At 54.5% G+C, this 26633-nt stretch overlaps 3 protein-coding genes across 11 annotated transcripts; 2 read left to right on the plus strand and 1 right to left on the minus strand.

The window, feature by feature from the left end:
• Positions 1 to 1503: 1503 nt before the first annotated feature.
• FKBP8 (FKBP prolyl isomerase 8) lies at positions 1504 to 10906 on the minus strand. 4 transcript variants are annotated; one of them, XM_027084739.1, is made up of 9 exons: positions 10806 to 10906; positions 9097 to 9419; positions 6578 to 6747; positions 6335 to 6423; positions 5820 to 6040; positions 5077 to 5249; positions 3097 to 3174; positions 2465 to 2596; positions 1504 to 2039 (listed from the first exon to the last, which is right to left on the minus strand). In XM_027084739.1, the coding sequence occupies exons 2-9, from the start codon at positions 9392 to 9394 to the stop codon at positions 1953 to 1955; spliced, it is 1248 nt and encodes a 415-aa protein (XP_026940540.1). In that variant the 5' UTR covers positions 9395 to 9419; positions 10806 to 10906; the 3' UTR covers positions 1504 to 1952. The 4 variants fall into 4 exon arrangements, with proteins under 4 accessions (XP_026940540.1, XP_026940539.1, XP_026940538.1 ...); XM_027084738.1 differs by lacking the exon at positions 10806 to 10906 and having other exon boundaries at positions 5820 to 6037; positions 6632 to 6747; XM_027084737.1 differs by lacking the exon at positions 10806 to 10906 and having other exon boundaries at positions 6632 to 6747.
• A 4762-nt stretch (positions 10907 to 15668) lies between these two features.
• On the plus strand, positions 15669 to 23676 carry KXD1 (KxDL motif containing 1). 4 transcript variants are annotated; one of them, XM_027084743.1, is made up of 5 exons: positions 15675 to 15797; positions 18355 to 18476; positions 19517 to 19669; positions 21070 to 21116; positions 21919 to 23676. In XM_027084743.1, exons 2-5 carry the CDS (start codon positions 18376 to 18378, stop codon positions 22146 to 22148), a joined length of 531 nt encoding a protein of 176 aa, XP_026940544.1. In that variant the 5' UTR covers positions 15675 to 15797; positions 18355 to 18375; the 3' UTR covers positions 22149 to 23676. The 4 variants fall into 4 exon arrangements, with proteins under 4 accessions (XP_026940542.1, XP_026940544.1, XP_026940543.1 ...); XM_027084741.1 differs by lacking the exons at positions 21070 to 21116; positions 21919 to 23676 and adding an exon at positions 19973 to 21063 and having other exon boundaries at positions 15669 to 15797; XM_027084742.1 differs by lacking the exons at positions 15675 to 15797; positions 21070 to 21116; positions 21919 to 23676 and adding exons at positions 15893 to 17190; positions 19973 to 21063.
• On the plus strand, positions 21311 to 26406 carry UBA52 (ubiquitin A-52 residue ribosomal protein fusion product 1). Of its 3 annotated transcripts, none has more exons than XM_027084746.1 (5): positions 21311 to 21316; positions 24905 to 25018; positions 25285 to 25371; positions 26021 to 26123; positions 26209 to 26406. In XM_027084746.1, the coding sequence occupies exons 2-5, from the start codon at positions 24916 to 24918 to the stop codon at positions 26300 to 26302; spliced, it is 387 nt and encodes a 128-aa protein (XP_026940547.1). In that variant the 5' UTR covers positions 21311 to 21316; positions 24905 to 24915; the 3' UTR covers positions 26303 to 26406. The 3 variants fall into 3 exon arrangements, with proteins under 3 accessions (XP_026940547.1, XP_026940546.1, XP_026940545.1); XM_027084745.1 differs by lacking the exon at positions 21311 to 21316 and adding an exon at positions 23954 to 23997 and having other exon boundaries at positions 24908 to 25018; XM_027084744.1 differs by lacking the exon at positions 21311 to 21316 and adding an exon at positions 23968 to 23997.
• The last annotated feature ends 227 nt before the right edge of the window (positions 26407 to 26633 follow it).

A 26633-nucleotide genomic window follows, 5' to 3' on the forward strand; every position in this document is an offset into this window, starting at 1 on the left:
AATTAATTAATATTTTAAAAGAAGAAAAAAATGAACCTCAACCCCAACCTCACACCACATACAAAAATTAACTCAAAGTGGCTCATAGATCTCAATGCAAAAGCTAAAGCCATAGGACTTTTAAAAGAAAACCTAGAAAATCTCTACAAGCTGGGCTCAGCAAATATTGACAAAAAGCACATGGAATGGAAGAAAAAAAACTGACAAATTGGACTGCATCAAATTTTAAATGTCTGCTCTTTGAAAGACATCATTAAGAAAATGAAAAGTGAGCCACAGAGTGGGAACTACATTCACAATATACCTATACGACAAAGGACTTGTCCCCAGAATACATGAAAAATGGGCACAGAACAAGGCTGCTGTGGGTAAACAGTGGACTAACCCCATTGCCAGCACACAATCAGTGCTCAGGAATGTCAGCAGTGGTGACTCTCACACCCGGGCCAGGAAGTCACCCCAGCCGGCCCACAGTCCCCCTGGCCAACCTTCAGGCCAGCTTCCCAGCCTGAAGTCAAGGAGACTGAGGAAAGAGGGGGTATCCTGCCTGAGATGCAGGTCTCCCGAGCCTGGCCAACCCATGGTCCCCGCCCCAGCACCTTCCATGGAGCCCCCTTCCTGTCTGAGGACAAGGTAGAAACCTAAGGGGGCTGAATGGTGGAGAGGAGAAGCAGGTCCAAGCCACCCCAATTTATGCCCTGAGAGTAATCCAGGTGGCCCAGCAACGGCGTGGAGCAGGCAGGGCAAAGATCTAGTTTCCAGGCCTGATGGCCACCTTCTGCTGGGTGGCTGTGGCCAGTTGCTTCTACTCCTGGACTGTAAGGGATGGGGGCAGGCCGAACACTTGTGTGGTCTATCTCAGAGACAGCAGCAGTGAGAGGAACTCACGTTAATAAAGGCCCAAACACTGGCTCTGGCTGTCCTGGTTGTGACGGTGGGCAACATTTTGGAAAGAAGCTCCAACAGCCCTGGGTTGTAGGGAAAAGGAGATGGGATGGAGCTCCCAACCCCTCCCCATAGCCCCCAAGGCCCTGCAGGGTCCAGCTCTGCTGACCACCCACCTTTATCAACTTTGAACAGACGAGGTTCCATGCTGCTCCAAGGCCTTTGCACTGGCTATGTTGCTGCCCAGACATGGGGCTGTCCTCTTGCTGCACAGCCAGACCCCTGTGGTCACTGAGGGCTCAGCAGAGTCCCCAGTTAGGTCCCATCAAGGTCCCCAATTTCAGAAGAGGCAACAGAGTCAAGAGAGGTGGGGTAAGGAGCATAGCTAGCTGTGAACCCCCACGGAGTCTGACCAGGGACCCTGAGCATAACGCCCCGCTATTCCAGGTCTCAGTGTCCCCATTGGTAAAGATGGTCTGCTGTGATCTGAGAGCAGACAACCCCCACTCTGGTCCTGGCTTGGCCATATCCACGGTCCTGTGTGACCCTGGACAAGGCACAGGCTGTCTCTGGCTCAGCCCCAAGTGATGGTGGAAGAAGGCTCCAGAGCCAGCAGGGTGCGGGGTGGGAGGCTTTATTTCACTGTGTGTTGGGGGGTGGGGGGTGGGGTACCTGGACAGAGGGCAGCAGGCGGGGCAGGAGGAGTTGGCGCTTGGACAGGGAATGGGTGGGGGAAGGGCTGCCCCCAGGCCTGTTGGGAAGGAGAAACTGAGGCTGGACCCTGTTGGGACCTAACCCAGGGGGTGGGGTCAGGGGTGGGAATTGGGTCTGGAGGAATGAGGGCCCCCTTGCTCCGGGCTGGACATGGGGCCCGGGCCCTGCCTCACTTTCCTCCTATAGGGCTCAGTCCCTCCTGCTCGCTGGGCCACACGACCCCCAAACCTCACTGCCCCCGCCCCAGAGGAGGGGGCTAGGCCAGTTAGGGCAGTGGACAGGGAGCCTGGGGGAGTTAGGGAGCGCAGGGTGGGGTCCACGGTGAGTGGAGGGGATGGCGGCCACCTGGGTGGTCAGTTCCTGGCAGCGATGACCACAGAGAGTGCCACGCCCCCCAGGGCGACAGCAGTTGCCCCAAACAGCCACTTCCATGGGATGGACTGTAGATAAAGGAGAGGGAAGAGGAGGCTAGACAGCGGTCAAGACGGATGTCTTGCACTTCAGCTAGCAACAGGCCCCAAAAAGGCCTCCCAGGAAACCACTGCCTGACAATGCCTTGCCTGCCTCTTGGAAAACTCCTACTCATGCATCAAAACTCAAGCCAAATGTCCCCTCCTCTGGTACACCTCCCCTTCCCCTCTGGATGAGCCCCACCCTGAGCCCTCCAGATTGTGTTTTATCTTCTGCTTTAGTCCTGGTCACACAGCACTGGGTTTCTCTGTGTCCCCAGCATGGTCCACAACACCCCAGTTCATGAAGACATCGATGTTTGCAAAATGAAGAAACTCCCTCTGCATGGCGTACCCTGCCCATAGCCCCTGCCCCTACTCTAGGAGCCTCCCTGTGCCCGCCGGCCCCAGCTCACCCAGGCACCCTTGCCAGGACACTTGGCAGGCAGCCGGCTGGGGTTGCCCAGCATCTTCCGGTACAGGGCGGTCTCAGTGCTCCGCTGGGCCGCGTGCTTCTTCACCAGCTTTGAGAGCTCTGCATGGATCGTCTGTGAGAGGGGGGTGTCTGTGAGAGCAGGTGGCAGCAGAAGCCAACGATCACTGCTAGCAGTCTGCCTTTCTGGGGCCCTGGGGCCCTTCGGGGCTGGAACCACTGGGACATGGGAATTCTGTCAGCTATTCTCTGGGCATCGGCGAAGTGAAGGCTGCTATCTCCATCCTCCTAGGAAGCCAGAAGATGGAGTGGAGCAAGGGTGGCCAGGAGAGAGGAAGGTTCTGGGAAGAAAGCTGAAGACACTGGCATTGGCCAGGCTGGCTAGTGCCCTTGGCCTCTGGGACCCCTGTTGGGGGTGAGTCCAGACTGCCTATGCAAGGGTCAATAAGGGCCTCAGCAGGTGGGCTGGGGCCCTTCAGCTACCTACCCCCTGCCACTTCCCAGGTAGAAACACCATAGGGAGAGCCACAGCAAGAAGGCTAAGGGGCAGGCCACAGGAAAAACTTCCCAGACAGGCCGGCACAGCAAATCTCAGGGTGCCCCCATTCTGCTCACCTTGTTGGAAGGTTCCAGCTTCAGGGCTGCTCTCAAGATGGGGATGGCCTCACTGTACTCGCCTTGCTGGGCCAACACCTGTGGGAGGAAGTGGGGCGTATATCATTCTGGACCCACGGTGGGCCACATTCTCCTTCAAGAGACCCAGCCCTGCCAGGCTCCTGGCCACCTGACTAGTCCCAAATGTATCTCTAGCAAGTGCCCCGGGGGTCCAGTCACCCGTACACTGCTCCCCTGAGCCCTTAGACTACATGAGCAGACCACCAGGCTTGGTGTCACTCCCCTAACCTGCTCCTTCTCCTGGGTGTCTGGCTCATCCTGTGCAGGAGACCCAGGTGCTGGTCTCTCCTCCTCCTTCACCACCTCGGCTGGCTCGAGAAGCCAAATGGATGCTGCCAAAGCTCTGGCCACATCGAATGATTCAGAGACAGGCATGTGACTCAAGCCAGCCAGTGAGATCCAGCCTGAACTCTGCTGGTACCACTGAGAGGCCAGTTGCTAAGTGGAAGGGATGGAAGCCTGGAGCTTTTGGCAGAGCAGGAGGGAGCATCTTGGTCACCCTGAGAGAGGAGCCTGCCTGAGAGAGAAACGCGGCAGACAGACACAGCATCTGCACAGCATTTCTAAACACCTGGATCCAGCTGTGCCTGAAGCCATTACCCCTGACTTGGCAGTTCCACAAGTCGTTAATTCCTTTGGCTGAATCTATTTGAGTAGTTTTCCGTCACCTTCAACCAGCAGACCCAAACATGTATAAGGCTACATGAGCAGACAGTCTCACTCCCCACAAGAAGATTCTAAACCCTTGAAAAACAGGGACAACATCTTTTCTCTACTCTCCGTTTCTATGCAGACCTCTACACACAAAAAGCACTTAAAAAATGCTGGCTGGCCTGCTCAGGCCTCTCATTAACACACTAGGTGACCCTGCGTTTGCTTGCACCTCAGTTTCCTTGGTTTACTGCTAAAAAATGCTGAAAGCACCCCCTATCCCAACAGGGTGAAGATGAACAGAGATGGGGACAAAAGCAATTAAAGTCAAATCCATTCAAGCCAAATTCACTCCTACATTCCACCAGCACTTACTCAGCACCTACTGTATGCCTGGCTCTGTTTGAAGGGCTAGAGATTTAGCAGTGAATGAGACATACAAAATCCCCACCTTCTGGTAAGGGAGATGGACAAGAGGCATGACACCTGGCCATACTGACAGTGACACAGGAAACATGAAGGCAGGGCAGAGGGTCAGGGTGGGTGTTGTAGGGAGGACTTCCTGAGGAGGTGACATCAGAGCAAAGACTTGAAGGAGGTGAGAGAAGGACCCATAGGTGTATTTGGGGTATGAATATCTCAAGCAGAGAACATAGCCTGTGCAAAGGCATGGGGGTAGGAGCAGACCTGGCCCAGGCAACAAGTAGTGGAGAAGCTGAGCAGCATGCAAAAAAGCAAGAGTACACTGGAAGATGATGGCAGGAGGAAGACCAGATAGCTCAGAGCCTTAAAGGCTGAAATAAGAACCCGGCTTTTACTCTGAGGGAGATGAGAGTCACAAAGGGTTATATGCAAAGAACAGTTATCAATGGGCCAAAGGGCAGTGTTGGGGAGTAGAGGGAACCTAAGACCCAGGGTTCAAATCTGACCTCAGTCAGGGGACTTCCCTAGTGGTCCAGTGGTTAAGACTCCACGCTTCCAATGCAGGGGGAACGGGTTTGATCCCTGGTTGGGGAACTAAGATCTCACATGCCATGTGGTGCAGCCCACAAAAAAAAAAAAAAAAAAAATCTGGCCTCAGTCAATGAATTGCTGTGACCCAGGCCACACCCCTGCACCTGTCTGAGCCTCAGTTTCCCCATTTATACCCCAGAGAGCTTGGCTGACTGATACCTGTGCCTATCTCAAATCTAGGGTTTGGGACCAGCGCCACTGCTCTGAGGTCAGGGAGCCAGCCTGCCCGCCTGCTGCCTGTGAGCTGCAGCTCACCTTGCCCTTGCGGAAGAGCGCCTTGATGTTGTCGGGCTGGTGCTCGAGCACAAGGCTGCAGGAGCGCAGCGCTGCACGGTAGTGGTCCAGCTTCAGCTGTGAGGCTGCCAGGTTGTTCAGACACTTCACCTTCAGCTGCAGGAGCTCCTCCTCCTCCTCGAATGTCATGTCCACTATTGGGGGACAGCACTCAACTACAGCCACTGTTACCACACCGCCAGCCACCCACAACCATCTGCAGAGGGATTATGTGACCCAGGCCTAGGCCCACCCCACTGCAGCTGGTACTGGAGGAGACTGGGGGGGAAGGGTCTCTGACCGTCCCAGTCACAGGAAATGGGGGGTTTTCAAGATGCCAGTGCTGGGGCCTCTACCACCTACTCCCTGGGGGACCTCAGGCCTCTCTGGCCTCAGTTTCCCCATCTCTAACATGGGCCAAGACCAGTGCCGTCCTCAGGGCACTCCCAAGGAGTCGACAAAAATGGAGCCTAAGTGAACGAGGGCCTGATCATGGATTGACAATATCTGCAGTCACCCACGTTCCAACATCTACCTGCACTCCATAACAGTCCACGGACCTGGGATATAAGTCTAGAAATATCTAAAGACTAGGCATAAACATCTATCCATATTCTAGAATTTTCTAGAACATTTTGAATCTGGGGCCCTCTGTGGCTTGAAGTTTCTAGCACTAGTGGGGATGGCTTTGCAGAGGAGGTGCTGGGATTCGACCTGGCGGTCACCTTTGGCACTAGAAGTGATGGCCTTGATGGCGAGGTCGTAGGAGTTGGCGGCCAGCACGAAGTCGGCCCGCTGGTAGTGAGCATTGCCACACTCCCGCTTCCGGTTGGCCAGGGCCACGCGTTCCTGCCCCGTGAGCATCTCCAGGTCAGGCCCATCCACGGCAGTCTTCAGGGTCACCTCCAGGCACAGGGCCGCGTGTGGGGGGATGTATGGGCTCCTGCTGGGGGATGGGGTGGGGACAGCACTCAGACCCAGCGGCCACCATGACTGAACCCCAGACACACTAGGTTCAGTGGGAACAGGCGGGAAAGGGCCGTCACCCCCTCCTCAGTAAAACACAAGGGAAGTTAACTCTTGCTACTCTTGAGCTCCGTGACTTGGTGCGGGTGTTCCCCTCCCGGAGCCCGTTTCCTTTTCTATAAAATGTGCACCTAGATAGGGTGAGATGGGGGAGCAACCGGTCCCACCCACTTCCTCACCCTCACGGGGACCCCTGCAGGCAGCAGGTACTCACCTGCCCTGGGGGCCGTAGCAGTACTTGGAATCAGCAGTGACCATAGCCGTCTCTCCCACGTCCATGAGCGGGACACTGAGATCCAGGGCCTGGGGTCGGGGAGGGGAGTGGCATGAGTTGAGTGGGTCCAGGTGCAGTACAGCAGTGCCCACCCACCCGGCCGCCACCACCACCACCACCTCCCCTGCATCTCACCCCAGCCCCTCCCCACCCAGAACTGCCCAGGCCCTGCACCGTTCCCACCTGGATGACATCACAGTCACCCAGAGTGAACACCAGCTCCGGCTCCTCCTGTACCCGTGTGCCATTCTCCAGCGAAGTCTGCAGCTGCACGGTGACCACCTGGCCCTTGGCCGGGCGGCTTGAGCCTGGTGGGCCTGGAACCAGCATCTTCTTCCTCAACAGCCCATTCCCTGCCATGGAGCAGGGACAAGCAGCCTGTCACTGAGCAGCTCAGATGGGCAGCTGCCCCCTGGGCACTCCCCCCTCCCCAGCCCTGCCTATCCTGGGGGTGGCACAGCACCAGGGCACAAGCTGAGTTTTCAGTGGCCACTCCGCCACTACTGGGCAGGTGACCCCATGCCTCTGGGCCTCAGTGTCCCCGGCTTGGACACTGGGCATGAAAGGATTGATTTGGGGACTGACGACACTGGCTCCAAGGATGGGCTCAGTGAACGCTGGCTGGTCTGTTATCTTAAGAAAACCAAGGTAGTTCCCCGGTGGCCTAATGGTTAGCATTCCGGGTCCGGGCTTTCACTACTGTGGCCCGGGTTCAATCAGTGGTCAGGTAACTGAGATCCCGCAAGCCAGGCGGCGTGGCCAAAAGAAGAAAAAAAAAAGAAAGTCAAGGCTCAGTGAGGGCAAAGGGCTGAGAAAAGCCATCCTGCCTACCACAATCAGGGCAGCAGGGATACCCAGTAATGAGACTCTGGAGCTACCCTCTCCTCCCTCCTCCGGTTCCAATCTCAGCCCTGTGACGTGTGGACCTCGATTTACCCAGCCATGAAATGGGGTGATCAGGGGGTATCCTGGTGACACCTAGTGAGTAGTTTGCTTGGTTAGCAGAGCACCTGTGATGCCAGGACTGTGTCCCGACCAAAGCACCACATCACTGAAGGACCTATAAGCAAAAGTAGCCCCCAACGCCCCCCTCCAGCAGCCGAAGAGACCACTATGTTCCCCTCCATACCCCAAACGATCTTAGGAATGGCCAAATGGCCACAGCCAACACCTACTGAGTACCAGGCATGGGGCCCCGTGCTCTCATGAATCCACTCAAGGAGCCCCCGCAATGATGACACCCACTGTCATGCCATGACAACTGCTGGGGCAATAGAGGGCTTACACCTATGGGGCACGTCAGACTGACATCATCTGCAGTCACCCATGTTCCAACAAGTACCTATATTCCATAATATTCCACTGGTCTGGAAAATACTACCATGAGTCTGAGTAGACCCCAGTCTAAAGGTTAGGGGCAGAGAGATCTATTAATACTATGGAATATTCTAGAGTGTTCCAAATTTCTGCAGTGCTCCCCAACTTATACATGCCCCTGCATCCAGTTTGAGAACCAATGATCTAGTGGATGCCAAGAGACCCCTGTGTCTTGAGGTTTCTGGGCACTAATAGTGGATATGCTGGTAGGACCTCAACCAGGCACTGCCTCTCACCCAGGTAAACCCGGGGATGTAGAATCACAGCCCCTCTCAAGGCCTCAGTTTCCTTGTCTAGAAGCCTGAATTCTGACTTCAGAAAGCAGCTGGCTCGAATATAAACAAACAGAGCCATCCTCATGCTCAGGCAAGGGAGCAGGGCAGCTCTTAATATCATTAGAGAAGAGCTTCCCAAACTTTAATACAGCCAAGGAGGCTGTGCAACCTTGGACAAGTGCCTTCACCTCTCTGAGCCTGTTTCCCTATCTGTAAAACGGGGATATGGTAGGACTTACATCGTGGGGTTGCTGTGAGGATAAAATAAGATGATGCACAGGCCTGGCACAGAACCAATGCTCAGTAAATATCACCTGGTGTTATTTTTAGGCGCAGTAAGGTTTATATCTGTAGTGGAGGTGAAATCAGTACCAATTCGATTTTATCAGTACCAGTATTATTTGATACTACTGTATCATTAGCACTAATGATGGTAGTAATAACGTTTTACTATTATTTGTAAGGTCATTAGCATTATTTAGTGTATTAGAGATCAGAACTAGTATCGCTGTGTTTATCTTCTAGAGTTGTTGTGATGGGGTACATGGGGGTGGCACATGTGTGGGTTCTCCTAGTTTCTTTCTTGCAGGACTTTTCTGAACAATTAGCACACTAATGAATACTATCAACCAGACACAGGGATGAACAAAATGGAATGTTCCACAGATCTATTTGACCTCAGGACACATTGTTCTGGGGACAGGCACTTGCCAGACAAATGCCAAGAAAAGTGGGGATTGGGAGCTGCCAGTGCCTGCTGTGCTGGCTGTGCGGCTCTGGGCAAGTGATTCAGCCTCTCTGAGCCCTGTTAACAGCTCTGCGAAAGCAAGTCATGGGGTGGGGAGGCAAGAAAAGGGCATAAACGTGAAGTGTCTCGAGCAACTGCCTGTGGCTGGCGATCAACGTGGTTACCACATGTTTTACTTCCAACCTCCTTCACAACAGAGATGGGGAAATGAGGCTCAGGGGGAGAGGGCCTAGGCCAAGGTCACTCCTGAACCTGAGCTGTCCAGGCCCTGTCGGTCAACCCGAGCCACCCCTGCTCCTTACCCAGGATGTCCAGCCACTCGTCCAGGGCTGGGGCGGGCTCAGGCTCTGGCTCCATGGCAGCCAGGAACTCTCGGGCCAGGGCCCCGGGCTGCTCGGCCTCCTCCTGTGAGGGCTGCCCTACATCCTCAAGTGGCGGCAGCTCACTCAGATCCTCCTCCTCCTCCTCCTCCTCCTCCTCCTCGCCCTCTGCGTCTTCCACCCCGTCCAGCACTTCGAAGTCCTCAAGTGGTGGGACCCCAGCAGGTGGCGGGGCAGTGGGCTCAGGGTCCGCAGCAGAGGGCTCAGCACAGGATGCCATGCTGCTGGGGGGATGGGAATTGGCCCTGGTGGGGAGAATGGATGGGGGTAAGAATCCCACCAAGCCCCTCAAATCTCCTCTGCCTCCATTCTCCACACCGCCGATCACTTGCTGTGTGACTCAGGGGCTCCAGGCCTTAGTTTCCTCATCTACAGGGTGGGTAGAGTAACAACCCTGGTTTGTCCAAAGGACTTAACAACCCACTCATCAAGCCCTGGCATCAGGTTCAAACAGTGTTAGCTATTATTAACTATTATTTAATCTTTATAAACACCCCGGGGAAGTAGGGAACATTCCCCCTGCAGAAAAGGAAATTGAGGCCCAGAGTGGCAAAGCCATTTGCCCAAGGTCACAGAGCAAGCCAACCACAGGAGGCAGGATTTGAACCTAGGGCTTTATCTGCTTAAATGTCCAGAGCTGGTGCTGGGATTTTTTTCAGGGGGACAACCCCTGAGATCTTGGGGAGACTATTTTTTAGAGCCCAAGGGAAAAATAACTGAATCTTTACCAGAGCTCCCCACCTCCAGCTGTCCCTTCTCCTAAGGGGAGCCACCCAGAAACCCCAAGGCTTTCCTTCCATACACTGAACCTAATACCACCGCCCCCAACACCAGGGACCTTGACCCAAGCCATTCCTTGGGAGCCTTTTCTCCTCTCCTCAGGCCTTCTTACCACCTTCTCAAAGTAGTCTCCTTTGAGGAGGAGTGGTCGAGACCCCCACGGCTTCTTCCTTGGACCATCAAGAACTGTCCGCCTCCCCCAGGCCCCAAGCTCTGGCGGTGGTAGAGCCGTCATTCTAACCCACAGCATCCCCTCCCTAACCCTCACCTGCCTGCTCCTTCCGGGCTCGGGTCCCATTTTCTGAGACCCTCCCAGCCCCCACCCTCACAATCTCCTGCGCTCGCATAAATAGCCCTCCCCCCACCCCAAGCACCGACCCCAGCCCGGGCCAGCTTCCCCCACAGCTGGTCCGTCGCCCCTCAACACCTTGATATCCCCAGACGCCCCCCCTCCCCATCCCATAACACCCTACGCTCTCCAGACGCCCCCTGCACCGGCCTGGCCTACCATCAACCTCCCACCCAAGTTCCCAACGCCCCACGCCTGTTTGACGCCACCAGTCTGGGGCTCCCGACCCCCCGCAACCCTCGGGCGCCCCCGGCCCTGCACGTCTCCGCCGGCAGCGCCCCCAGCCGCTGCCCTTGACCTTCCGTGGCCCCCACCCCCAGCTGCCCTCACCAGGCCGCGCCCTCTCCGGCACTCAGAACCCCCGCGCCCCCCGGCTCGCCTCCCCCGCGGCCCTTCACTCCGCCTAGCAGCCGCAGCCCCCGCCGCGCCGGCCCCCGGACTAGCCCAGGTCCGGGCAGCGCTCCGGGCCAGCGCTACCCCGCCGGCGCCCCGGGACACGTGCCTCCGGCTCCGGGACCCCAGCCTGGGGTCCTGCGCCCCCCTCCCCGCCCCCAGCCGCGGCCGCCGCGCCTCGGGAACCAGGCTCTGGCACCCAGCACCGCCCTCACCGCGCCCATTGGACGCCGCCGCGGTGACTGCAGCGTCCATTGGTGCGCGAGCACATCCGTCTCAGGCACAGGCACCGCCCCCTTCCTGCTTGCATCCGTGGGGCGTTCTTAAAGGGGCAGAGGCCGTCGCGCCAACCCCGGACGGAGGCGAGGGCGGAGGTGGAGGCGGGGGCGGGGGGCTGAAGATCCGAGTCAGTTCTCGGGTCAGTGCCGCGCATCTTGGCAAGACATACAACCCCTGTTTGAGCTTCATTCTGTGAAATGGGGATAAACACCTCTAGGCGCGCACTCTCACCTTGCGGGCTGTTGGGAGGACAACACTAAATGGTATTTCCTTAAGGAGCTCAGGCTTGCAGGTCAGGGCAGCCAGACTGCTGGATAACCCACTCTGAACCGCTAGTTACTTCTGTAGACCCGAGGCCCCGAGGGGGAGCGACGTGCCCAAGAGCACACAAAACCTCCGCCCCGCTACACTGCCCCTGCACCTGGTTTGTCTAATACCGGGAGGGTGGCCTGGTGCATACTGGAGGAACTCAATAATGGCTAGGTTAACTGCTGAGAGAGCAGGGCCACTGGGAGGAGTCCCTCCTCCCTGCACCTTCTGCTAGAGCATGATAAGGTGCCCACGGCCCCAGGAGAAGGTGTCAGCATTGATTAGAAGGGTTTTTATGGCTCATGTTTTGAAAGAGGGGGCACTTACTCCTTTTCACTCTATTTTATTTTCTTCCCAGCAGTTACCCCCTTCCAGAATGATCTTGTTCATTCTTTTGCTTCCCCCCTTCCCCCCATCTTGCTCCAGCCTGGAAAGAATTTTGTCTGTTTTGTCCTCACCACCTCCTTGAATGATGCTTAAGGCCCTATGGGAGTTCAATAGATGAATGAATAATTGAATGAATTAATGAATAAATGAGCAGGACACTGGCTTTTGGAGGTAGCTAACACTGGAGAAGGTAACTGGCTTTTGGCGGTAACTTGTCAGATAGGTGCTCTGAGGTCACCTCCTACTGGAAGCCATCCCTGACCTCCCCATGGTAAGGCCAGGTGTCCTGATTGGCTGCAGTCTTGGTAAAATGAACCTCCACTTCATAACTGATTCACTTGTGTCTGTGCCATCAGTTGACTTTTGCCTCACCCGGTAGACTGGAAGACCCCCAAAATCTGAGAAGGGTACATTGTTTCTTATTGTTTTAGTCCTGAGGCCTACATACTGCATGGCACAAAACAGGGGGAGGTATTCAGGGAAATCATTGTGGAAAGAAGGAAGGAAGGAAGGCGGGGAGGAAGGAAGGCTGCCCAGTCAGAAGAGGTGGGGGGGGGAAGACTTCCCTGGTGGCGCAGTGGTTAAGAATCTGCCTGCCAATGCAGGGAACACAGGTTCGATCCCTGGTCCGGGAAGATCACACCTGCTGCGGAGCAACTAAGCCTGTGTGCCACAAATACTGAGCCTACGCTCTAGAGCCCGTGAGCCACAACTACTGACCCCGCGTGCTGCAACTACTGAAGCCTGTGCACCTAGAGCCCATGTTCCGCAACAAGAGAAGCCACAGCAATAAGAAGCCAATGCACCGCAACGAAGAGTAGCCCCCGCTCACTGCAACTAGAGAAAGCCCACGCACAGCAATGAAGACCCAACACAGCCAAAAATCAATCAATCAATAAAATTAAAAAAAAAAAAGAATCCGACTGCCAATGCAGGGAACATGGGTTCGAGCCCTGGTCTGGGAAGATTCCACATTCCACGGAGCAACTAAGCCCTGCACCACAACTACTGAGCCTGCGCTCTACAGCCCGCGAGCCACAACTACTGAGCCCATGTGCCACAACTACTGAAGCCCGCACGCCTAGAGCCCGTGGTCAGCAACAAGAGAAACCACCGCAATCAGAAGCCCGCGCCCTGCAACGAAGAGTAGCCCTGGCTCGCCGCAACTAGAGAAAGCCCACGCACAGCAGCAAAGACCCAACACAGCCAAGAAAATAAATAAATAAAATTTAAACAAAATAGAAAAGGAAAACATTTTGGACCAGCCAAGTCCCTTTTGGCTTCAATGTGCAGCCCCCACCCCTTCCAGGACCCTCGTAATTGTTCCCTGGCTTCCAACAGAGCCCAAGAGACCCGTTGAAAAGCTTGGTTTCTCCAGTCTGGGCCTCTTCTGCTACAGCTTGGCAAAGCCATGCAGACAGAGCCACAGTTCTACTTTTCCCAGCAGCCGCCACCCAGGCTCTTCTCAGCACTGGCTGCTGTCTGGCTCATGGAGCTCCACAATTCTTAAAAGATCAAATCCACACTATGTGCTTTCCCACCATCCTGTCTTTGCTCCTGTGATCCCCTCAGTCCTGAATGATTGTCAGCACCTGCAAAACTCCTAATCCTACCTCAAAACTCCATCCAGATGTACCTGCTTCCTGGCCTTCAGAAGTCCTCAAACCCCACTCTGTAGGTTCCTCCAGCCTTGAGTCTCTCCTCCCCCTAACCCAACATTGTTCCCTTCAGGGCTGGGATTGTCTGTGTCAGACTCTCCTTCATCCTCCAAGGCTAGGCAGGGACTGAGTATTTTCTGGATTCTCAGAATATGGGCCAAACCCATATGACTAGAGGGTTTACTGAACCCATATGGCTAGAGGGTTTACTGAACAATTTTTAAAACTGTTGGTTGAACTATAAGAATGTATAAGATTCCTGATCATCGTTTACTTTTCAATGAATGAAGGCAGGAGAGTGTGAGAGTAATAATAGAGTTTACCCTCAGTTTACCAAGGGCTTACAATGGGCCAAACTCTGTTGTAAGGCAGCAGTCCCGAACCTTTTTGGCACCAGGGACTGGTTTCGTGGAAGACAATTTTTCCACGGATGGGGGTGGGGTGGGGCAATGGTTCAGGCTGTAATGCCAGCAATGGTTCAGGTGCTAATGTGAGTGATGGGGAGTGATGGCGAGTGGCAGATGAAGCTTTGCTTGGTCACCCGTCGCCCACCTCCGGCTGTTCAGCCTGTTTCCTAATAGGCCGAGGACAAGTACTGGTCCACAGCCCGGGGTTGGGGACCCCTCTTGTAAGGAATTAACCTGCATGATTTCTTAAGGTTAAGCCACTTGCTCAAGGCTACCCAGCTAGGATGTGACAGCTGAAATTAGAACTCAGATATGCCAATTCCAGGGCTCTCAAAGAGTCTTCCATGTGCCCAAGGGTATGTGTGTATCTCTCAAGCTCTTAGCAACCTTAAGAGGCAGATGCTAGGTTCACCCAGACTCACAGTTAACAAACTGAGACACAGAAAAATCAGACATATAATATATAACATACATTTCATAAGACCCCAGAAACTAATGATAATTGCTAACACTTATCAAGCAATTACTATTTGTCCCATTTTGTTCATGCATTTAACTTGGGTTATCTCACTTAACGCATCCTCATCTCAGTATGAACTCATGGTTTTCAGTAGAGACACAAGGGAACAGATACAGAACTAAAAATAGATGTGTATGTGTATATGCATGGGTTAGTAGACATACATGTATTTCCTAGCTCTGACTGCTGAGAGGGTCTCTAAGCAATAATACGTGGGTAGCAGTGAGCACACCCAGCACCCAGATCTTGGTCTCTAAATACCATTCTCCAAGAAGCAGAACCAGGCTCCTTGGAGAAATGGCTGATTCCAGGGATATTCCAAAGCAAGCACAGAACATCTTGTGATGCCAAAAGTAAGGACGTACTCACAGAAACATGGAGACATATTAAAAAGACATAGGAGCTAAATTAAAGGGGCAGTAAAATAAATAATATAGAAATTAATTATAAGGCACAGAATAAAATAAATACTCATGACTCCATAGTGATATAAATACTTGAATACATAATTGAGAAGAATGGACAGCTCTTGTTTACAACAAAATTCCAATTAATAATTAAATTAAAAATCACCATTATGCAAACACATAGTAAGTAATCATTATTGCTGCCAAGAGCCATGAATGGATGCTAAAACTAAAGGGTGAAAAATATGTAAACAACAACAAAAAAAACCCAAGACCAAAACACCAATGGTATTTACATGGTCTCTTAAGTATCCCCCCATAGAATACTTATTAATTGCAAAGGAAAATAGTAACTTGACAGTTGAGAAGCTGGTAGACACTGCCTTAAGCAAGTAATCAAAGTTAACGTCACCAACAATGAGACATATCAACATCCCAGTGTCTCCTGATATGATGCATTGAGAAGGAAACATCACTTTTGTGGGATTCTTTCCCAAGCTGCTCAACTTCAGACTAATCATGAGGAAATATTGAACAAACCCATAATGTTAGGTGTTCTACAAAACCAGTACTCTTCAAAGTATTAAGGTCATGAAAGATTAAGGAAGACAGGAATTGTCACAGAGTGGAAGAGACCAAGGAGACATGACTAAATGCAATGCAGGATCCTGGCCCAGAAAAAGGTTACCAAAAACGCAGCAGGGTGTTTGAACCCGAGTGAGTCTGATTCCCAGCCTGGAAAGCAGAACATTTGGGTCTGGATCCACCACAGCCCACTCGAGGATTACATGACCCTGTGGGAATGCTTGCCCCTCTCGGACCTCAGTCTTACTATCTATAAAATTGGTTGTTTCATCCTCCCTCCCCATTCCCCTCCCCCCTTCCGGGCTGCCTTGGAGCTCAGGCTTTGGAAACTACGCAGGCGCGAGAGAGACTGCTTGATTGGCTATTTGTTGTGATGCACCCGCAAATAGAAGCTGCATCTAAGCTCCACCCGTTCCTGCCGCGCCTCCACGCACGCAAGTCAGCCCAGGGCACGTCGCCGCCACGCGCGCTCGCACGCATGGTGCGTGGTGACGTCGCGGCGGCGCGGGCGCCATCCCGGAAGCGCGAGCAAGGCCGCCAGATGTGCAGGTGCTGCTGCCACCGACGCCGGGGCCGAGTTCGGGGTGGGGCTGGGGACGCAGGGGCCTCTGGGGAGCCGGGCCGGGTCGGGCGCGGTTCTCGGGTTGTAGCGGGGTGGGGCGCGCCGCTGGCAACATCTGGGCACCCCTCCTGCGCACAGGTCTCAGTTTCCCCGTCTGCGCGGTGGACGCGCGGGCGGCGCCATGGGCCGAGTCTGGATCCGAGGCGCGGGAGTTGGGGCCGCCTGTGTTCTGGCTGTGCCGTGTCTCCCGGAATCGGGCGTTGACCTGCTTGGGCCTCAGTTTCCCGCTTCACAGGGGCGGGGCATGAGGGGATTTGTGAACCCCGCCCCGCCTCGCGGGTTTTGCTGAGCTTGGGCAGCCAAATTAAATTCTGTTAAATGACTTGGGTGGAGTTGCGGCGCCTTTCCGTATTGGTGTGTGACCTGAGCCCACCCCTGGGAGCCTTTGGTGCCCTCGGAGATGCCCTTGTAGGGGAGACTGAGGATTAAATGAAGTGCTATATAAGTGTTTGTTCTGTATTCTTGGAAGCACTAGGGAGACCCTCATTAGAATACTGATTCCCGGGCCCTGTCCTAGGATTTCTTCACACTCCACTTGGAGAAACTGACTGCTTCGAGCCCAGCACCTCTTAGCACTATTGGTTTTAGTCCCCACAGACAGCATTGTGAGATTCAGATTCTTTGTTATACCTATTTTCTGGGTGAGAAAATGGATCTAGGAAGTGAGGTGACTCTCCCAAGGTCACACAGTCTCCCTTTCTGCGTGTGTCCCCCATAAATATATTTGGAGCAAGGATCAGAGCCCATGCTGGGTCATTTCCACTCTGTATGTGTATGTTAGTCAGGGAAGGCTTCCTGTGAGAGGCAGCTGGTGGGGGAGTGTGCCTTGAATCCCTCAGCCCTCACATCTGGGAGCCAGAGACAGGAAAGAGCCCATCTTTGTAGCAGAACCATTTCCCACAGGTCCAAATCCTGCACCTGCCAGGCTCTAGCTGTGGGCTTCCCGCCACATTCTGTCCTTTGAGAGCCCAAGTGTCCTCTTTATACATGATCTTCTTTGGAAATGTGGAGGGTGTGGGTGTCCATGCCTGGCACATAGAAGGAGCTCAAACATGGTGATTGGGGAGGTGGTGGATTTCGTCAGGTGTGGCAGTTTATCTCCAGAAGGCACGTAATGGCTGCAAACTGATAGCCAGATTCTGGGCATAGATACGTACTCTTGGCCTCTATGGTGTTGGGGTAAGAAAAATATTAGTTGCTAACATTTGTAAATGAGGCGATTTCACAGGAAAAAGAAATCCATATTTCAGGTTTATTTCTGGAAACAATCAGAAGTCTGGCAGGAATCAGGTGCTGCAAGAAGCAGCTGTCCTGTCACAGGTAGCTACTGAACGTCAGAGTCACATATTTGTGGATCCTGTGGTCTGTGGGTGTTTGAGTTGTGACCCATGTTCACTGGCTGTGTGACAACTGCCTAGTTCCTCAGTCTCTGAGCCTCAATTTTCTCATGTATGAATAAGGATGGTAACAATTGCCAGGGTTTGAAATCGGTGTCTTGTTTAGTATACAGTAGGTGCTCAATAAAGAGGAGGGTAGTTAAGTGGGCTCTGAAAGCCCTTCCTGATCCTGTGTGTGAACCTTAACCAATTGCAAGTGGGCCTTTCAGTCGGCGATTAAACGTGCAGACCACAGAGCCAAGCTATGTCAGGATTCTGGGTTTTTCCTGAACCTCCTTAGGAGGGTCAGTGCTGAAGCTGTGGTCCCTCCTGCCCTAGCATGGTCCAGGAAGTCCCCACCTGCTGGGATAGCATCTGTGTGCCAGGGAAGCTGGGAGCCAAGAGCCACAGAGCCATCTGGGTTGCTGGGGCCCACAGCCTGGCTGCCAGTGCCTGAAATTCTTGGCTTTAACTTGCTGATATAAGTCTAGCTTCAGAGCTGAGTTTGAAAGGTTCCGTTTGCCTTCATAAAACTAAATTCAGGCAATCTCTTGCTGTGAACAAGGTTCTGGGCTGGGCTCTGGAGACAGAGCAGCGAGCAAGAAAGAACACACGCCTCTGTTCTATTGGAGCTAATATTGCTGTGGGGGTGACAGGCAAAAGGGTTAACTGATAACTAAGATAATTTCAGGAAGCGATGAGACAGTGGAGCAATTAAAAAAAGGTGAAGTGATGAGTGACCAGAATAGGGGTAGTCATCAAAGACCTCTTGGGAGAAGAGGCATTGGAGGGGGTGATGATTTGAGGGGGCAGCCAGGAGGAGGGGGCAGGTCTATGCAGGAGGAAGGTGCCTGTAGCTTTGGGCACGTGGAGAGGGGCACGTGTGGAGGTGGGAGGGGTGATGGGATTGTGATGTGCTTGGGTGCAAGTTATAAATAGGAACTCCTGTGGTTCTCGAAACACCCCCGAGTTCCTGGCATGACAAAGCTGAGGCTCAGGTGGCATGACCCACTTACGGACAGGTGGCCTGTGGGGTTCCCAGCCCCCCATCCCACCTCCCCCCACTTCCTGATGCAGACTGAAAACACTTTCTTCCCGCCTGTTTCAGGCAGCGGAGGAGGAGGAAGAGATGGACCCCCCGGACTCGGCCTCGAGGGTCTTCTGTAGCCGCATCCTGAGCATGGTGAATGCGGACGATGTCAACGCCATCATCCTGGCCCAGAAGAACATGTGAGTGGAAGCCAAGGGCCCTGGGCCCCCGGTATGGGAAGGAATCCACTTGCTGGCCAGCATTCTTGCCCTGCCCGCCTCTACCCCGGGCCCACACTGGTGATAAAATGAAGGAAATGAGCAAATCTGCTGGCTGGCTCCAAAGTAAATTCCTTCCTGGTCTGGAGGCGAGGCCTTGGCACAGGAAGCAGGGCTCTGGGACAGTTTCGCAGCTGCGGACAGTTTGGCGGGGACCACAGCAGCTCCTTTCCCGAGGCCTGGGGTGGGGAGACTTGAGGGGGATAAGGAAGGAACTGCTGGGGGATTTAAGGGAGCCAGTCGGCTCACTTCCTGTTGGGAACCTGTTCTCTCAGAGCCTAGGCTGTCTCTGTGGAGCACCCAGGGTCACTTGGAAGGGCTGTGAATGGCCTTTGCCCTCTTTGGGGCTTGGCACTGTGTCCACCATAGCCTCACCCTAATTCCGGCCTGCTCTGTGGGGAAGAAGGGCTGACACAACCTTCCGGGGGAAACATGGTCTCCTGGGGCTTTATTTTTGTGTCTTTAAGCCAAAGGCTCTTCCTTCCATTTACAACCCAGCACAGACCTGATACCTTACCTTTCTTGCCCTGTGACAGTGGTGCTGGATATGTCTGGGTCTCAGCATACCCATCTCCCTCCTAGGTCTTTAGTTCAGATTCAGACCTGACCCTGGGGAACTCCCAGGCCGAGGGGAGACAAAATCAGACTTGAACCTTCCTGGTCTCGGGGTGTCAGGGCTGGGCAAGAGAAAGAAGCTGGGGCTAGGGGAGTCAGAGTGTCAAAGAGTCTACTTGAGGGAGAGGGTTAAGGTTACATGAGAAGGGTACACTTGAGTAGGATTTTTGAGTAGGGTTTTGAAAGTTGAATAGGAGTTTGCTAGCTGGCTCAAACACCAGGTAGAGCTCCACAAGACAAGGGAATGGTCTACGCAAAGGTCATGGAGCAGGAAAGGGCCTAGCAGGATCAGTTGGCAGGGACCTGGAGGCTGAGCAGAGGAGTCGGTGCCCTTTTTCCGCCACCAGGCTGGACCGCTTTGAGAAGACAAACGAGATGCTGCTCAACTTCAACAACCTGTCAAGTGCCCGCCTGCAGCAGATGAGCGAGCGCTTTCTGCACCACACAAGGACCCTGGTGGAGATGAAACGGGACCTGGACAGCATCTTCCGCAGGATCAGGTGAGTGCTTGGCTCTCCAGTCTCTGCCTCCTGCTCTGAGCCTCTGAGCCTGAAAAGAGGGTTCCTCCTCTTTTCAATAAGGGCCGTCCTCTCCACATAGCAGGGCGGTGGGGAGATTCAGCTTGTTTTAGGAGGCTTCATTGCACACTTAGTATTAGAGAAGATCTGAAAATCTTGGAGTTTCTGAATTTAGATTTTATTCCTTTTTTGAAAATGCAACATAGTGCCAGACCCATAATGCAAAAGGCAGGCAGGAGCAGACAGTGAAAGGCTAGCCTTATGTCCCCCTTGGCCTCCACCCAGGACTTCTCTCAAGAGGAAAATGAGATTGCCAGGTTTTGCGGGTCCTTCTCAAGCTGGTTTCCATGAGGACAGAGAAAGACGATGTCCAAGTCCCCAGCCACATAGAATGTTTGACACGGCCCCCGGAGCTCCTGTCACCACTGCTGCTGTTAACAACTGCTGCTGGGGCGCCGAGGCCTGGAACAAGCTGGCACTACAGCTGTATTTCTGGCTGACTGTGCCGCTTCTTCTTTTCCGGGGGCAGCCGCATCTGCTGGCAGAGCAGGTGCCACAGATTGAGGGCAACATGTTTCCTTGGAGCATGCTCTGTGCAGAAATCACAAGACAGGCCGGATAAATCCTTTATCTAAAGCGTATCTTTTCTGGGGCATCTCACCAGGCTGGTTGCCCACGTGTGGTGTTGCAGGGGTGGGAGTAGAGTAGGAACCACAAGGGTTGACACCTTTTGTGTGTATCTGTGTCACTCAGGAAGGAGATAAGTGTGTCCACCCAGGCAGGGATGCAGCAGCAGTGGTACTTTGGGGGGGACAGTGCTGGCTGGCCATAGTCAAGGGTGAGAGACTGCTCTGAAGAGCCTTTTGTAATTCTTTGTAAACAGAACTGCGTTACTTCAGGTAAAAAGGAAAAACCAGGTTAAAAAGGGAAGCAGGTGCTTCTCTGTGAAGCTCAGTTTAGTGAGTGCCAGTGTTCGGTGTTTGGGGTGTGGATAGTCAGCACTCCTGGCCCCCACAGACATCCTCACCCCGGGGATGGAGAGACAGGCTGGGACAAGTCACCCAGAGGCGTGCCTGTTGAGGCAAGGGGAAGGGAAGCTTCCTGGAAGGTTGTCCCGGTAGAAGAGGTTTAGACATGAGGCATTGCAGGTAGAGGGCCCAGCCGGCACGCAGAGCCAGCACCAAGGACACGCAGAAGTTGGGTGACAGCTGGGTAGCTGCCATCCGTCCTGGGGGTGGGAGGTCCGCTGGCTGAGCGCCCAGTCCTACCTCCAGCCCTGGAGCAGAGTATGACAAGCAGTGACGGGGAGGTTCCTGGCCTGCACCGGGCCCAGCCTGCACACTCTGCAGGTTCAGCCCTGTGTGCCTTCCCTTCCCCTGCAGGACACTGAAAGGGAAGCTGGCCAGGCAGCACCCGGAGGCCTTCAGCCGTAAGTGTCACCCAGAGCTCCTACATCCCGCTTCTGGGCTCTGTGCCCTTGGATGCCAGGGCCCTCAGCCCAGGGCTGGCTTCTGGAAGGTCACCTCAAGGGCTGACACCAAGCCCGGGCCCTAGTGGGCAGTGGGTCCAGTAAGACCTGGGGCAGGGGCGGGAGTGCTGGCCTGATCTTCTTGGCAACCGGCGGAGCAGGTGTTGGGACTAGAGCCTCCTCCCTTGGGGGAGGTGACACGAGGGAATGTGGACAAGAATGATGACAGTCCTTAGCCCAGTGAATGTCACGTACCCCTACGAGCCAGGCTGCTACCCACAAACACCTATGAGGTGGGGACTGTGCCCAGAGGGGCCGTAACTTGTCAGAGGAAGCACAGCGTCCTCCATGCTGAGCTTCAGTTTACCCAGTCTGCAGAATGGGCCAACAGCTCCCCACTCCAGGGCCGCTGACAACCACAGGCATAAAGGCAATGCCATCATTCCCAGTTTATAGAGCAGGGAGCTGAGACACGGGCAGGTGAGGGGCCTGGCCCAGGTGACACAGTCAAGAGGGCAGAGCCAGGCTCAGACTTGCCCCCAGGGCCCGCGTAGGCCTAACCCCAGAGAACCTGCGTCTTTACCTTACCTCACCTTAAAGAGAGGCCTCTCACCTGCTTGGACCTCGGTTTCCTCATCTGTAAAATGAACTGAGTTATGTCCCATGGGGTGGGGGTAGCTGTCAGGGGTCCTGGGCCCAGTTAATCCCTCATCACAGTGCCTGGCATGGTGACTAAGCCAGCTGCTGGGCCTCCTTCCCCCAGACATCCCGGAGGCGTCCCTCCTGGAAGACGAGGATGAAGACCCCATCCCGCCCAGCACCACAACAACCATTGCCACCTCGGAACAGAGCACAGGCTCATGTGACACCAGCCCCGACACAGTCTCGCCCTCCCTCAGCCCCGGCTTCGAGGACCTGTCCCACGTCCGGCCCGGCTCCCCTGCCATCAATGGCCACAGCCATACAGATGACGAGGAGACGCCGGGCGAGTAGCCCTACTCCCAGGAGCTCGGATGGGTCTCAGGGCAGCAGCGGTGCCACTGCCCAGATGTCTGAGGTGGCAGTGGGTAACCCTGCCTTGAGACAGTCAGCTTTGCCACCCTACTCTGTCATTTGGGGCTCACTGGGGGACAAGGCTCCCTCCCTGGGGTATGGAATTCCTGGGGATCTATCATTCCTCCTCCTCCCTCACTGAGAACATCTCTCTTCTGTAGACCCCTCTGCCAGGCCAGGGGATGACCAGTCCAGCTGGAGTCGGGTTGGGTGCAGAGCCAGGCCTGAGGTCTGCTCTGAGCAACACCTAAAGGTTCCCAGAGACCAGAGCCAGATGTCCTCTGCCCCAGCACCCTGGTCAGGACTTCCTCAAGGTGGCCAAGCACTGTCATGTCTGAGTTCACCCCAGCCCACCCCTGTGCCTACTAATTCTGGTCTCCTTGCCCCTTCCTTCAATGACAGTATTGAATACTTTCTCCAATCATTATCTCAAAGAGGTTTCTGAGACAGTTGTAGAAGCCTCAAGGCAGAGATTAGCCATCCCCTCAGCACCGAGCCTGGTTAGGCCCTGTTTCTCGGACCAGCGGTGTGGACCCTGAGGGCCCAGCAGGCTTCTCCTGGGGCCTCCATGGAGCAAGCCAAGCCACCTTGGAGAACAGAGTTAAGCAGAATATTTTTGTACCCGATGTTTACAGATGCTGTTGGGAAGTTATCAATAAAAAGACTCTGTTACTAAAAAGGGAAGGGTGCACCTAGCAGTGGCTTCCTTCCATCCTTGGGCCCAGCAGTCCAGAATGGGGGCAAGTGCTGGATGTGGGACAGGATGGTTATGGACAGCCAGGCACCATTGAGCTGGAAAGAAGTGGGCTGCTCTGCTTTGAGTGGGAGTCTCCAGTGGTGGCAACCATAATAACCCCACTTCCTGTCACCAACCAGGCCTTCAAATGTGCTATTCCCAGTGCCCACATTATTCCTTTACCTCCTTGAGTAACTCTTCCTCCAAATCTCAGCCCTAAGGTGGGCTCCTCAAGGAGCTGGGGGTCTCATTCCCCATCAGACACTCTCACAGAGTCCCCTCATCTTTGGAGCACTTAGAAATTGTGTTATTAAAGGCCTCTTCCCAGACTTCAGAGTGTCTGCTTTTGCCTGGTCCATAGGGGGCGCCGCGAAGTGTTCAAGGAAATAAGGTACGCTGCCAAACCCACAGGTAACTTCTCAGTTCTCACCGCTTTCCGGCGCCCAGCACTTTTTAGCCATCCTTGAGTCGCCTCCGTCTTATATCCTAAACAGACCCTGGGTCCCACCCCATTTCCTTGGGTGAATGCACCAGCCCCACCTGCTCTCCGTGCTCCTGTACGGACCCGCCCTTTAATCCATCTGTGCACAGCGGCCGGCCTCCAGTGGCTCCAACACTTTCGGCCCTTACGCCGCCTCCTGCCTCGACCCTTGCGTCTTGGACCTGCAGACCCTCTGCTTAATGCCTCCACTTTAGCACAAAACAGTTTCCCCTACTCTGTTGAAATATTTCCGGAGCACCCGCTACGTGCGGGCAGTCTTCAGGCGGCCTGGAAACAGCGAGCAGAAACACCAGGAAAGGTGCGGCATTTCCTACGTGACCCGACGGGCGGAGCTCGCACCCCGAGGCAGGTGGGCATCGGCCGCTCACAGGCACCGCGGCTTCGTGCGCCCGCACCCAGCATAGGGGCGGGGCGGGGCCGAGGGCGGGGCGCGGCGCGGCGCGGATTGTGACGCAGACGCGCAGCGTGCTCGGTGCGCAGGCGCCCTCGGCGGCGAATCGGCGGTTTCCGGTTCAACCGCTCTCTTTCTCGTCAACGAGACGACGGAGCAGGTCGGTGATGGCCTGTGTAGGGTTGCGCGGTAGCCTGCGGGGACCCAGGCAGCGGAGGGGGCGGCCTGGAATCCGTCTAGGCGAGCTAGGCCCTGTGGGGCGGCTTAGCAAGGCGCACTGGGCCGGGTTCCGAGCCCGAAGTGGGCCATGGGAGGGAAGCCGGCCTTTGGAAGAGGAGCCTGCCCGCTCCGCCGGCCCTAGCTATCTGACGAGGCTTTGGGGCGAGGATGTGTCCTTCGGGGCATATCCGATTTAATGGGGAGGAGTATTAACTGTAACTTTGTCTCGTGGCAGACACTCTGCCAGTCCATTTAAAAATATTAAGCCTTTGAGCTGGGTCTCTGTCTCCTTTTCTAAATCTGTAAGTAGAGTCTGGTAGTAGCAGCCGTTTTCTAGACTTGGAAAGTGAAAAAACGGAAATACCTGTGTAAACAAGTATCAGGCACGTGGTTGGCAGTTGGTACTTATGGACTGGATCAAAGGCAGGAAATGTGGTCTGAGGATTAGGGCGTAACCCAGAAGGAAGCCAAAGTTTTGGGTGTCTGAGCTTGGAATAAGGAGAAGGGACTGTAGGGAGGAAAGCTTGTGTGTTGGGGGGATGCTACTAAGATGGGATTCCCACCCCGGCTGCAGGCAGACTGGGGGCTGGCGGAGGAGAGGAAGGATGGGACCTCCAGACCGTTCTTGGCAACGTGGTGCCGTAGACCTGAACTTTTCGTTCCATCTTTAAAGACGAAGCTGCCGGCTTGGAGGGTGGAAGGAAACAGGCACTGGGGCGGGCCTGCATTTGAAGTCGATGCCGGCACAGGGCTGTCAGGAACTAAGGCTGGCCAGCCTGTGAGCTCGGGCTGCTCAGACCTTCAGTGCTCACTACTCCATCCGGCCATTCTTCCCCCTGTCTCCCCAGCAGACGCAGAGATGCAGATCTTTGTGAAGACCTTGACGGGCAAGACCATCACTCTAGAGGTCGAGCCCAGTGACACCATTGAGAATGTCAAAGCTAAAATCCAAGACAAGGAGGGTGAGTTGGGTTGGGGCTGGGTGCTCCGCAAAATGGGGGCCCTTCAGCCCTGGGGATCTGCTGTCCCTTGTGGAATGGGTGCTTGGACAGATCTCAGCCATGCCAGTGCTTCCCCTGTGTGATCTTGGGAAGGCAGCTTGTCCTCTCTACCTCATTTTCCCTTTTGACAGTTTGGGGGTGATCCTGGCACAGCCCTGTGGAGGGAGGGGAGATCTGCTGGTAGTACTCTTGCCAGAGCTTTAGTAACTGAAGTGCTCTCTTCTTAGGCATTCCACCTGACCAGCAGCGTCTGATTTTCGCGGGCAAACAGCTGGAGGATGGCCGCACTCTGTCAGACTATAATATCCAGAAAGGTACGAGGGTGGGGTGGCTAGACAGGACCTCAGTGGGGCCTAGGACCCAGGATGGGTAGCTGACAGCCTCTTCAGCACCGGGAGGGGGCTGTAGAGGAGGATTGTTCTTAAGGTGAGGATCAGATAGGGCTAGGGAGTATTGCTTTGTAAGGTACTGTTTCCATCGCTGGAAAGCATCTCAAGATCTCCACCAGGATTTCCAAATGGCGATGGTTTCTCATGTTCTTATTCACTTTTTTTCTTTAATTCTTGTGTTTGTGTTTCTCAATGTGATTACTGTAAAGAAAATCGGCACCACTTTTTGCAGCAAAAGATTTAAATATCTTACCTAGGAAAATAAAAGGTCCTTGCACCACTTAGAATTGCCTTGCCCTTGGGGAAACCCAGATGGACACCACTGTTGATGTATATATATATTAGTCTCAGACTCCCTGAGGACTGGTGGGAAATGACAAGGTGGAGGTTCTGTGGGCTGGGCTGGGCTGGTGTGTCCATCTACACATAGAACACGCAACGGATTCTGATGTGTCCCTGTCAACACGTGAGAAGCTCTGGTCTGCAGGGCACTGGAGGCTGCCCTGCACCTGTGGGACTGACGTGGTGAGCCTAGGCTCAGTCACTGTCTCTCTCTGCCCTTCGTTTCCTATAGAGTCCACCCTGCACCTGGTGCTTCGTCTGCGAGGTGGCATCATCGAGCCTTCCCTTCGCCAGCTCGCTCAGAAATACAACTGCGACAAGATGATCTGCCGCAAGTATGTACTCTTCAGGTTGGGGGTGTGGGCTGGCCCTGCTGGGGGTCGGGATGTGCCCTCACCACTCGCTCGTGTCCTTGCACAGGTGTTACGCTCGCCTGCACCCCCGTGCTGTCAACTGCCGCAAGAAGAAGTGCGGCCACACCAACAACCTGCGCCCCAAGAAGAAGGTCAAATAAGGCCCCTCCACCGGCTTCTTCTTTGCCCACAGGGTGGCCTCCTGCCTAAGCCCCATGACCCTGGGGCCTCAGTAAAGTTTCCCTTTCGTTGACTGGAGCAGTAACTGGTTGTCCATGTGGTTGGTCTGTCCAGTGGGGAGGTTGCTGAGGTGCGGGCATCTCCTTTAGGGACTTCCTGTCACTCAGTTCTTCATAGCTCTTGGGGGTCCTTTGTCCTGGGTTCCAGTTGTCTTACCTGTAAAGTTGACCATGGTCTCGGCCCTTCATGTCTAAAGTTGTCATAACCACAGCACAGGCAAGTCTCACTCCTGGCTCTCTGCCACATAACCTA

This window comes from Aethalodelphis obliquidens, unplaced genomic scaffold (genome assembly GCF_003676395.1).
Source record: "Aethalodelphis obliquidens isolate GAN/ISIS:26980383/991018 unplaced genomic scaffold, ASM367639v1 scaffold53, whole genome shotgun sequence".
NCBI lineage: Eukaryota > Metazoa > Chordata > Mammalia > Artiodactyla > Delphinidae > Aethalodelphis > Aethalodelphis obliquidens.